This window comes from Phaenicophaeus curvirostris, chromosome 21, assembly GCF_032191515.1.
Source record: "Phaenicophaeus curvirostris isolate KB17595 chromosome 21, BPBGC_Pcur_1.0, whole genome shotgun sequence".
Classification (NCBI taxonomy): domain Eukaryota; kingdom Metazoa; phylum Chordata; class Aves; order Cuculiformes; family Cuculidae; genus Phaenicophaeus; species Phaenicophaeus curvirostris.
This window is the reverse complement of record NC_091412.1, coordinates 885,322-897,609: the sequence shown is the minus strand read 5'-3', so window position 1 is coordinate 897,609 and position 12,288 is coordinate 885,322. Positions and strand designations below refer to the sequence as shown.

At 52.6% G+C, this 12,288-nt stretch overlaps 1 protein-coding gene across 10 annotated transcripts in view; it reads right to left on the bottom strand.

Moving 5' to 3' along the window:
- Positions 1-7,602: 7,602 nt before the first annotated feature.
- TSPOAP1 (TSPO associated protein 1) overlaps positions 7,603-12,288 on the bottom strand; it is a 64,193-nt gene continuing 59,507 nt past the window's right edge. For 7 of the 10 annotated variants that reach the window (XM_069873910.1, XM_069873907.1, XM_069873908.1 and 4 more), the window contains one exon: positions 7,604-8,912. In XM_069873910.1, coding sequence (XP_069730011.1) covers positions 8,700-8,912 — 213 coding nt within the window. In that variant the 3' untranslated portion in view covers positions 7,604-8,699. Of the gene's footprint in view, positions 8,913-12,288 lie in introns of all 10 variants that reach the window. The other 3 variants (XM_069873916.1, XM_069873917.1, XM_069873912.1) reach the window with 3 other exon arrangements.

Sequence of the window (12,288 nt, the reverse complement as noted above, 5' to 3'; positions counted from 1 at the left end):
TTCTACATCTCCAGCCAGAGTTGCCTTCAGAGAGCCTGCACAGACGCCACTGGCTGCCATGGCAAGCATTGAGAGCTCAGCATTAAGAGCTCTCCTCTGTTTTCTTTTCTCATTATTGCCTTTGCTTCCCTGCTTTTCACCCCAGGTGGGTTACAGCCCCGTTGCCAATACTGCTGTGGTGAGTTTGGTTCCTTCCCCACGACATCAACTGGTCAGAGCTCATATAAACCCCCTACACCTCGAGGCTGAAGGATACACAGCCCCATTGCCCTCCTGGTTTCCCCAGTCCACCCTGCAGCATCCTGCTCCCGCTCCTGCTTGGGGAGTTCCAAACACAAATCACGTCCCCAGCGTCTGCTGCCTGAGGGTCACAGAATGGGGCGGGACAGCCCTTGGGGGGCTTTTCTGAGTGACAGCATTCCCTACAGATCCTGGGGAAGAAGATGACTCCAGAAATCAGCACAAAGGGGATAAATATCTCAATTTTCTCCCCAGATTCTTTAAAATATCTTCCTTGATCAACCCCAAGTTCACCTCTTTGACAATCTGTGTGAGAAAAGTTATTGCCTGGACCATCATTAGAGACAAAAGAGAGGTCAGGTATATGCTTTCTGTAAGGATTTTACACCATAAGTTGACAGGCAGAGGTCTCTGTGTGCTTTGGAGTGGAGATTCAGGGCTGGGTGAGAGCCAAGTGACTGGCCCATCCCCAAACTCCACAGCCCCCAGTTCGTCAAACATTGCAGCAGCTGGAGTGAGATCTCTTCAAAAAGAGATGAGAATTCATTCCTCACTCTGAGAGGGATCATCCCCTGGGGAGCGAGGAGTTCAGTTTCAGCTTCCATAAAAGACACAGGAATGCAGTGAAGGGGCTGCCCGTGGTCCCCAGGGCAGAGCTGCACTCTCCCAGCTCTCACTCGCTGTGCTGCAGTGTGTGGGGATGGAGACCTTGAACCATGGGGATGGAGCAGCTCTGGACATCAACCCATTCTTTAATGTGGTTTCAAGAAATCAGGTATAAAGCTAAAAACCTGGAACAGCCAGGGTTGCTGCCACTGCAGATACAAACTTACTGCTCCTTCTGAGACCTCTGCAGGGATTTACTGCTTGCAGGACAATAAATTCATGTTCTCCTAGACTGAACTTCCTTCTGCTCAGAACAGAAAAGTGCATAACCTGCGAGAAGGACAATACCATAGCCAGAAGACAGAGGTGCGTGGAGCAGGCTGAGGAGGACCGGTAGCCTTAGGAAGAATTCTGCCTTCATCGCTGCAAAGAAACGTGAGAAGAAAATCAAGAAGCCATGGCTGTCGCGATGCACTGGGAAGGTCGGTGCCCCCACTGCTGAGAGCACATGGTACGGGGGTTCTTGAGGTGTCTCTGTCCCAAGCTTCAGTCCCCAAGAATTCCTTTGCTCCCTGGGAGGTTCTTGTCATGGCACATGGAAAAGGAGCTGCCTTTTCGAGGGACCCCACACACTGCTCTGGGATGACAGAGGTGACAACATGGGGCAGCAGCCAGGGGATCCAGCAGCCCTGTGGGCGGGCAGCTCGAGTGCACAGGGAGAGGTTGGGGCTGGAAGAGCTGCCCCTGCTGATTCAGCCGGAGGGGAAGAGGGATCAGCCAGGGCAGCATGGGAGGCCTTGGACACATGGGCATCATCGAATCACAGAGTGGTCTGGGTTGGAAGGGACCTCAAAGCCCATCCAGTCCCACCCCTGCCATGGGCAGGGACACCTCCCACTGGATCAGGGGCTCCAAGCCCCATCCAACCTGGCCTTGAACCCCTCCAGGGATAGGGCAGCCACCACTGCTCTGGGCAACCTGGGCCAGGGCCTCCCTACCCTCACAGGAACACATTTCCCCCTAAGATCTCATCTTGATCTCCCCTCTTGTCCAAAGCTGACCCACTCACCTCCCAAGGCTGTTCCAAAGCACTCAGCTTTATCAGAAGGAGCCCAGAGCTGTGGCTGTGGCTCCTGCTCATGTCCTGGCACCCACCACGGAGCTGCTGGCAAAGACAGCCCGGGGTCCACCTCAAACCACTGAGCTGAACCCTTCCCCTGTGGCGGAGCTCCGGCAACACCTGCACTGTGGTCCAGCCACAAGTTTGCTGTTCCCCAAGCCACGCTTGGTGCTGGGGCAAGGTGGGGAAAGCAATTGCATGAGCAGCAGGAAGCACAGACCTCACCTGGATGCTCCAACCACAGCCCTGGTCCCCACCCAAGGGACAGGAACGAGAGCTCCCGATAAGCAAAAGCAGCAGCAATGGGCCAGGCTCTCACCTTGCGATCTGCTGTCCTCGCTGCAGCTCCCTCCGTGCCTGCGCTTTTATCTGTGGCGGGGTGTTATCTGCCCCAGCGGGGCCAACCCCCGGGGTGCGAGGCCTCCCCCAGGGGTGTGCGAGGCTGATGCAGCACAGCACCCACCTCCTGCCCCAGCTCCCTCAGCAGGAGGATCCTGAGCACCCACCTGGACACAGCCCGACGCTCAGACACAGCTTCCCCAGTGTTTTGGGGGCAGACATCTAAGGCAGAAATTTGTGGTGGTTTGAGGGTCTTGATTCCTTCTGGGGATGTGGGACAGGGACAGGGTTCCTTCCCCGATCCTGCTCTACATCCTTTGCTGAACTTAAAGGTCAAAAAAGGCGTCTTTGTATCCACCTGTGGAGGCACCAGCTCCAAGGCACGTCTGCTCTTGCTCAACACTCTCCATTCCACTTCTCTAATGCCCCCTGCCCCATGTCCTTGTGGTCCAGAAAGGTCTATGAATGCTGCTCCTTGTGCACTTCCCTGCAGGAGGAGGCACCTGGATGATCCACCAGCCTGCAGCACGCTGACCTTGAGCATGGGACGGTTCAAGTGGGACATCTTACCCATGTCCAAACTGGTGTCGAACTGGGAGCTCCTCTAGCAAACACGACCTCTCCCCTGGCCAAAGTCTCCTTCCCTGTCTGAGTGCAAACCCAGCTGATGGATGAGCCCTTGCCGTGGTGCAGCTCTGCCGGCAAGGCTGGACACTTGGACACTGCTGGATTGGGGCAAAGATGTGCTTGAATGTCACAGAAGCAAATGAGCTGCTTGCCAGCACGGCTCCTCAGCTCACTCCCACCCACAAACACGTTGCAAGGTGTTTTTCCTTTTGTAATAGAAATTCCTTTGTTCAGGCAGAGTTCACCCATATCTGCTGGTGTCCCCAGGGCACATCAGTGGAAAAACAGCACAGTTTGGGCTGGAAGGAACCTCAAAGCCCATCCAGTTCCAGCCCTGCCATGGGCAGGGACACCTCCCACTGGATCAGGGGCTCCAAGCCCCATCCAACCTGGCCTTGAACATCTCCAGGGATGGGGCAGCCACCACTGCTCTGGGCAACCTGGGCCAGGGCCTCCCCACCCTCGCAAGAAAACATTTCTCCTCATCTCATCTCAATTTCTCCTCTTGCAGCTGAAAATCATTCCCCTCATCCTCTCCCTGCCCTCCCTGATCCAGAGCCCCTCCCCAGCTTTCCTGGAGCCCCTTTCATCATTGGAAGCTGCTCTAAGGTCTCCCCACAGCCTTCTCCTCTACAGGCTGAACAGACCCAGCTTTCTCAGCCTGTCCTCATATGGGAGGTTCTCCAGCCCTCGGATCACCTTTGTAGCCTCCTCTGGACTTGCTCTTCTAACAGCTCCATGTCCTCCCTGTGCTGAGGACTGCAGAACTTGATGCAGGGCTCCCGATGAGGTCTCATCAGAGTGGAGCACAGGGGCAGAATCCCCCTTGATGGAGCCAGAACCTTTTCCCAAGTGGACAAGACAGCGCTCACTTACACCAGACCCTGAGTGACCTCCCCCGGCCTCAGAGGTGGCCCTGCTTTGGGCAGAGGGCACCAGAGGCACAGGAGGTGCCCTCATCACATCCATAGAATCATAGATTCAATAGAATCATTGAATGTCGTGGAAAGGACTCACAATGGTCATCGAGTCCAGCTCCTGTCCCTGCACAGGACACCCCAACATTCACACCATGAGGCTGAGGACACTGGCCAAACCCTTCTGGAATATTGTCAGCCCTGGTGCCGTGACTGCTTCCCTGGGAGCTGTTCCAGGGCTCCACCACCCTCTGGGGGAAGAACCTTCTCCTCATGTCCAACCTAACCCTCCCCTGGCACAGCTTCCTACCATTCCCTCGGCTCCTCTCCTTGGTCCCCAGAGAGAAGAGCTCAGCGCCTGCTCCTCCTCCTCCCCGTGTGAGGAACCTGCAGAGCGCAATGAGGTCTCCCCTCAGTCTCCTCCAGGCTGAAGAGACCCAGGGACTTGAGCCACTCCTCACACTCTTCCCCTCCAAACCCTCCACCGGCCCTGCCTGGGCTGCTCCTGTGCGAGGGGACAGAGCTGGGAGGTTTCCGAGGCCGTTGTCTGTGCTCTTGATCTGCTGGGTTGCGCAGCTGATCCGATTGAAGAGGATAAGGATTTATCAAAAGATTGAGAAACAGTTGGTGCCTGTCTCTGCTGATAATCACATTTCACAATTAGAAACTTACTTAATTGCTCTCAGAAATGCTTCAGAAACCATGACAATGGGACGGTTGGAATGAAGCTTTGTCTCTTCAATGTTTCCCTCCTCTGGAGGCTGTGCCCGTGCTCCCGTAGAGCCGAGTATGGGAAGGGTCGGGGATCTGGGGGAGCCTTCTGCTGAGTGCTGGGGCAAGCACCAAGCCCTTGTGCTCACCAGCAGTAACAGAGACCACACGCTGTTCTCATGGAGTAAGGGAGCTGGAAGGATGCAACCACGGCTCCAGGCAGAGCTGTGCCATCCCCACCTGGGACACAGCACAGCGATTAATGCAGAGGGTGTGTCCTGGCTTGGATCAGCCATGGGGTGGCCAGCAGGACTCGAGAAGTCATCCTTTGGGGCCTCTCAGTACAAGGACATGGAGGGGTTTGAGTGCGTCTGGAGAAGGGGAATGCACTAGAGCCCTGGGGTTTTGGGAGCAGCTGAAAGACCTGGGGTTGTTCAGCCTGGAGAAGAGGAGACTGAGAGCAGACTTTATTGCGCTCCGCTGCTCCCAGAAACGAAGTTGTGGTGAGGTGGGTGCTGGGCTCTTCTTCCAAGGAACAAGTGATGGGACGAGAGGAAATGACCTCTAGTTGAGCCAGGGGAGGGTTAGATTGGATATTTGGAACAATTTCTTTACTGACAGGGGCTGCCCAGGGGCATGGTTGAGAATCATAGAATCATAAGGTTGGAAAGGACCCACTGGATCATCAAGTCCTTCCCTGCAAGGGTTTAAAAGATGAATGAGCAAGGTCCTCTGGTTTAGTAGTGGACAGTAGTGGACATCCAGATTATATTTGCATTTTACCTTATTTTTAAAGTTTCTTGCAGCCATGAAAACCTGGTCCTAAACCTCTCTCCAGCAGCTTTGTCCTAATGCCTGCCTGGTGCTGGGGAACCAGCTGGGTTAGGGTGACTGCTCTAAGATCGAGATCTGTGTCTGTCACAGCACAGTTTGCTGGGAGGGATCCCAGCCCAGGCCTGGGGAGCCAGGAGACAACAGGCACCTCCTGGCCAACAGGGCTCGGCAAGGAGGGAGCCCCAGGAACCAGGGAGCCATCCTGCAGGCACAGCCTCTGGCAATGGGCAGACCCCAAAATGCTAGAGATGCTGCTTTTCTTCCTAAGGTTTTTCTCTTCAGCTTGTCCTCTGCTGAACTGATAAATGCAACAACAGCTTCTTTCAAAAGACCCTCAACAACCCACTTAGGAAATCCCAGCTGCTGAATTCAGTTACAAGGGCAACAACTTCCTCCACAGCAGGCCAGGCTGAAGATAAAACTGCGGGGCTGCTGGTGGCTTTCAGCCTTTAACTCTGCTTCAGGAGTCCTGGAAACTCCTTCCAGCACTGAGAGTGGCAGCAACTTGAATACTTCAAAGCTCTCAATCCATCCTTGCCCCGACTCCGGCCCTGCACAGCAGACAGTTTCACTGCAATGTCAAGATGCCCCTGAAATGTTCCTCTCTGAGGTGTGGCAGCTTCACAGCCAGGTCCCTCCTGGCAGGGAAACCTGCGAAGTCCCTAGGAAATCCCCCAATGGCTTTTGCCACCTTGGCTGGATTCTCCAAGGACCAAAGGCAGAATTGCCACTCCACACAACTGACCCATCTGTGGCCTTCACAGAGGGCCCCAAATCACCACAGTGCAGCCTCATGTGTCCACACTTCCCCTGGTGGGACCATGAGGCAGCAACTGCTCAATGAGTCCTAAGAATAAGGTACAGAGCCACAACCTGCAGTCTGACCTCAGAGCTTTTGGGGTTTCCCTATTTTTCCCTCTTTTACCCGAAGTACATTGAGAAATAGAAACATGGAAGCATTAAGGCTGGAAAAGACCTTTAAGGTCATCCAGTCCAACCGTCACCCTAACCCTACTGTGCCTGTCAAATCATGTCCTGAAGTGCCACAGAGAAGAAAAAAGGTGGTTTCTCCTCTCATCTGGGTGATAGAACTCATCACTCTCTGCAATTACCTGAAAGGTTGTAGCGAGGTGGGTCCTGGTCTCTTCTGCCAAGAAACAAGGGACAGGAAGAGAGGAAATGGCCTCAAGTTGTGCCAGGGGAGGTTTAGATTGGATAGCAGGAAAAATGTCTTCACTGCCAGAGTGGTGAAGCCCTGGCAGAGGCTGCCTGGGGAGTGGGGGAGTCTCCGTGTCAAAAACTGTGTGGCCATGCCACTTTGGGACGTGACTTAGCAGGCACGGTGGGGTTGGGCTGACAGTTGGACTGGATGAGCTTGGAGGTCTTTTCCAACCTTCATGATTCCATGATTCTATTAATCTGCAAGAGGTATGCAGATCTCCATAGGTACGTTCTTCCAGACCGGCTGGAAGGTAGCTCGATATGGAAGCGCTAATACAAAAATGGAAAACTTCAAAGCATATGAAACTTAGAAGAAAAAAAATAAAAGCTGTACTTCTCACAAAATGCACCACTGACCTCTTAATTTTCGCTCTATTCTAAAACCGAAATCCTCAGGCAATTGAACACTGTGGTCTGGGTGGAGCTGCTGTGGCTGGTGCTGCTCTCACTGCTCTGCCTCATCACCACAACAGGGAAGCACAAGTGTGGCTGCAGCGGCCGGGCGCTCCCTCCCTGCGGCCCCGCAATCCGCCTGCACGAGACCCGAGCGTCAGGACGGCTGCGTCAGCCCGAGGCCCTTCACTTCACACCCAGGAGTGCCCACATCCAGGGAACAGCAGAGAACAGAACCGCAGGAAGAAACGGGGCTGTGCAGGTTCCCTGGGCTGGGTGACAGCACCAGCGCCCAGACCCAGGCATGAAGCCACCCAGCAGGGTGATGATTGAGTCCAGACGAGGTCTGGACATGGGAGAACTGTGTTCAGGCACAGCGTGACACTGTGTAACTGCACCTCGGTGTTCTCTCCTCCCTGATTAGGTCTCAAACAGGAAAGGCAAAGGCTTTCCACTTCCAGAAAAGGCAGCTCCCAGCATGGTCCCAAAAAAGGCAGACAGGAAGTTCTGTGGAGCATCCTCAAGGTGCAAGTGACTGGGTACAACCTCCCCTTGGCCTCCCCCGAGAAGAAGGATCAGTGAATCTTGTGCTTTTTTTAAGGAAAATGTATTTTTGTGAAAATAGACTTTATTATAATAAAATTTGATCTTAAATAAAAACATACCGGACCACCAACACCCGCGGATGCTGTGCTGGCATCACTCACGTGCCTCCTGGAACCATCCTTCTCAAAATAAGTACCCACTGGAACATGCAAAGAAAGAGACACAGAAAAGGATAGAAACCATGTAGTACAAAACTCTCTGTGGCTTAGAAAGGGATGTGTCTGAACTCAAGGAACACATCATCTCATATGAAAATAGCTGCAAACTCTCCAGCCCCAGCTCTGCTCCCCAACTGTTCCAACTTGGGAGCAGCCCACCAAACCAGCCAAACCAAACTGCGAGAGAGGCAGGTGAGAAATAAATAAATAAATAGACTGATAGACAGATAAATAAATAAATAAGGCGGAGTCCCCAGCCAGTGAGTGGGCAAGGTGAGCCAGCCAGGAGCAGCTTCCAGCAGCCCCCACCCCAGCAGCAGAAGGATGAACGCAGGGAACGCTGCTTCACCTGTGGGAATTCTCGTGCTGAATCGTGACAGAGGCAGCGTGGGATGCTCCCAGGCACAGCTGCATATTTACAGGTTTACAGTACAAAGAACTCACTCGTCAGCCCAGAGACAGCAAAAGGAATTCATGGGAATGGAAAAGTGCAAACTCTCTTTGCAGGAAGTGACGGAGTTGACACAGCCTCCTTTGGAGCAGAGGAACACTAGGGAGTACACGGGAGCTCCTCCTAAGGGGCTCTGCTGGGAAAAGCTGGTGAGCTAACTTACAGCCAGAAGAGAACTGATAAAGGAAAATATTTACAGGGAACAGTTGTACTGAGGGCTGCACGGAGCAGGACATGGCCATGGAGCCAAGACCTCACCCCCGTGCCACGGTGGCACTCAGAGCCTCTGCCCACTCTGCAGGGCACCCACCAGGCTCGCAGCAGAGCCCACAGCCCCGCTTAAGAGTTTTCTCTGTTCAACAGACACTTTTCCCTAAGAAAATCCTCTAAGCAGCTTATTGTAAAGGGCTGCTCCCGAACGGTCAGTCCCAATGTGTCGTGGCACAGGCAGTCTGTACACAATAATAAATCCTTTGTTAGGTTTTCTTACTGGACCCAAGTTTTCTGAAGAGCTTTTTGCCTTTGAAGAAGAAGCTTCTCTTCTTTTTGCTCTGTCCAGGCGTGTCACTGCAGTTAAGAAGGGCCAGCGATGCCTGCTCTGGACACTGCTCGTCCATGACAAAGCAGGAAGGTGGCAGAGTTGGTGTTGGTGAGCAGTCACGCTGATCAAAAGACCTGTCCAGATTGAGCTGAGGGGGAGAAGAGAAAACAAAAGAAAAAGCAGAAGTTAGAGGTGCTGCAGGACATCACAACATAAACCTCAGAAGAGAACCCTGCCTGCTTCCCGCCAGTCTGCCCTCTCCTGGCAGGGCTCAGCGCCTCTGCGTGGTTGCAGATTCAGGTACAAAGTTTCCAGTGGATTTAAGCTTATTCATACCCCAAAACCAGACTGAGCCTGAGCTCTGGCATTCTGAAATTCCTGAACTTTGGCCAAAGAACAGGACAGCAGGAAAGTCCCACTGAGGACTCGATGGAAGAAGCTGCTTCACAGCGGAAGGCACCGTAAGTGAAGGTTCTCCTGATAGCACGGGTGGGTGGATACCCAGCACACTCTGGAACAGAAGGAGGAGTTATTAAGAACAAATCCAACCTAATAAAGGGCTGGGCAAGGCCTTCAAACATTCAAGAGCGGCAGCAATAGCCACCCTCTGCCACAGTCAGAAGAGAAACCTGGAGCCTCTGCAAGGCTGCTCAGCACCCACCAGATCAAGGAGCAGGAGGGGCAATGATAGTCATCAATAATGGAGAAAGAGCTCAGGATGGATGGAGCAGGACATGGAGAAGTCTTGGATCAAGTGGCATACAGCAAATGACCTGTTCCTAAGTCACCCCAGCATTTGAGAACATTAACTGGAATCTGTAGGCCCAAATGATGTGCCATAAGCTGCTCCTTCTGGAAACAGCTTTTAGAGACCAGGAAGTGTCTTAGTCCTGGGCCCAGCTGCCTTTTCACAACATACTGATAGCGGGCCAGCTCCCAGCAGTCTTCTTTCCATGATCTCCTCTTGCTGGTGTCCGGACAGTGACCATTTCTGATCTGGCAGAGCAAGCTTTCCCAAGAAGTTCACCAGGGAAGAGGCTTGGGGTTTTGAAGCCTAGGAGAACATTTGTCCCACTGCTTTTTTTCCACACAGCATTCACCAACCAGCATCTTCCAAGCTCCCAGCTGTACATCCTCCCTTGACATTCCCCAAAACACAACATGAGAGTGGCTACAGAGCTCTGCCAGGGAAGCTGAAATGTCACACTGAAACGTCATGCCCTCATAATCTCTCTCCTTGGGTTCCACCAAGGCAGAGAGAGCTGAGTGCCAGCCCTATAAAGCTCTGTGAGTAGCCATGGTTCCGGCAGGGAAGATGAGTTAGAGGCACTGGTAATGGGATGCTCTCCCTAGGGAGGAAGAATCACTGAAGAGCAAAGACATCAACCCTGCACAGGAAATGTGGGACAATCACTAGCAGGAGAGCATGTGCTTTGGACCTGTGTCACACTACGCCTGGGGAAAGCTGCTGAATCAAGCAGATGCACAGACGCCATAGTTCTCCACAACCACAATTCCTAGCTTATTTAAGGTTTCTTGGAGTCAAAAGCAAAAGCTCTCACACCCTTCTGCTGTTCCAGCACTCCACCTCCTGTGGGACAAGGAGCACAAGACATGGCTGTGACCAGGGAGCGCAGGGATGGGATGATGGGAACAGTTTTGAGCTGCAAGAGGGGAGATTGAGATGAGATCTTAGGGAGAAATGTTTTTCTGTGAGAGTGGGGAGGCCCTGGCCCAGGTTGCTCAGAGCAGTGGTGGCTGCCCCATCCCTGGGGTTCAAGGCCAGGTTGGATGGGGCTTGGAGCCCCTGATCCAGTGGGAGGTGTCCCTGCCCATGGCAGGGGCTGGGACTGGATGGGCGTTGGGCTTTGATGTCCCTTCCAACCCAAACCATTCCATGATTCTGTGATTTATGGAGGCAAAGAGAAAAACGGAGCCAGATGAGGGTCTTTGTGGTAGCTTACTGGGTGAGCTGTATGGAGTAAGAATCCCTGGGTTCTGCTCCAGAAAATCCTCATGTGTTGTGGATATCCTTGGATAAAATACACAGCAGCAGCAGCTTGACATCAGAAGGGTTTTCACTCACACACAGCGAGTGATCTCCTCTGTGAAGCTCAGTGGTTTCATTGGAGGTGGGAGTGACACGAAGGCACCTGTGGAGCTAGGGCAGCAGAGGCTCAGTGTCCATGGACCCCTGGAAACCATTTCTCTGGCAAAGGTGGGACAGAGTTAGGGCAGATCTGAAGTGGTCCAAATGTTCTACAGTTTCTCCTGTAGAGTTCTGCATGAAAGATTGAGTGTAAAATGAGAGGCAGGTGCTGAGACCAACTCACAAACAGCACAGCTACTGCCTGTAACAAGGAAACCACAGCATCAATGTCATTATCAAATACTAAAGGGTTAAAAAAGATGGGACAAGCAGCTTTCCATCTTTGGGGCTGCAAGTGCTGTGGTCCCCAGCTGTGGTCCACAATGCCCAGGCAGATTCTCACATTCAGAGACACTCCCATACCCAAGGTTGTCCAGATACTTACAGAGAGAGGTCTTTTATGGCAGAAAAGCAACAGAACCAGCTCACAGATTCATTGGGTAAGAGACAAATGATACTAAAACTGGGGTTTCTTTAGAAGAAACATGAAGGAAAAACATCTCTGTTGAGATGCTGATAAAGGCTGTCAGAGTTGATGAACAGAAGCATGAGGCTAGGTTTCAGGGGATGGTTTCAGTGCTGTCTCAGGTATTCCTGATCTGCACAGTTTCAGGAAAACAAGGTTTGAAACTAAGAAACCCAGAGGTGTGCTGCCGTGGCACCCCAGAACCAGGGCCCTCACCCTCCCAGCCCCAAATTGTTTCTTACGTGTTATCAGATAAAACAATTACCCACAGAAAGCTGGCTTTAGGGACTCTATGTTATCACTTTAAATTGATGGTGTGCAGGTATTTTTCAGGACTGTGCTCAGGAAGGAGTAAAATCAAGAAGGAAAAAAAGACCCTAGGCTGAATCCAGGCTCCACACAGCCTGAGCAGGGTCTTTCAAAGGCTGAGTGGAGCTTTGTCTGCAGAAGTGAACAGTGGCAGAAAGGCCAGGCTGAATTACAAAGCTGGTCTTTTCTAAGCCTGAATATCCAGCAAAGATCGATCCTTGTTCTCTGCTTTTCTGAGATCCCACCTGGAGCCCTGTGTCCAGTTCTGGAATCCTCAGCATAAGAAAGACATGGAACTGTTGGAACAGGTCCAGAAGAGGCCATGGAGATGATCCGAGGGCTGGAGCACCTCTGCTATGAGGACAGGCAGAGAGAGTTGAGGCTGTTGAGCCCGGAGAAGAGAAGGCTCCAGGGAGACCTGGAGCAGCTTCCAGTCCTGAAAGGGGCTCCAGGAAAGCTGGGGAGGAGCTCTTGATCAGGGAGTGCAGGGACAGGACAAAGGGAAATAGCTTCAAATTGGAAAGGGGAAGATTTAGATTAGGCATTAGGAAGAAATTCATTATGATGAGGGTGGGGAGGCCCTGGCCCCAGTTGCCCAGA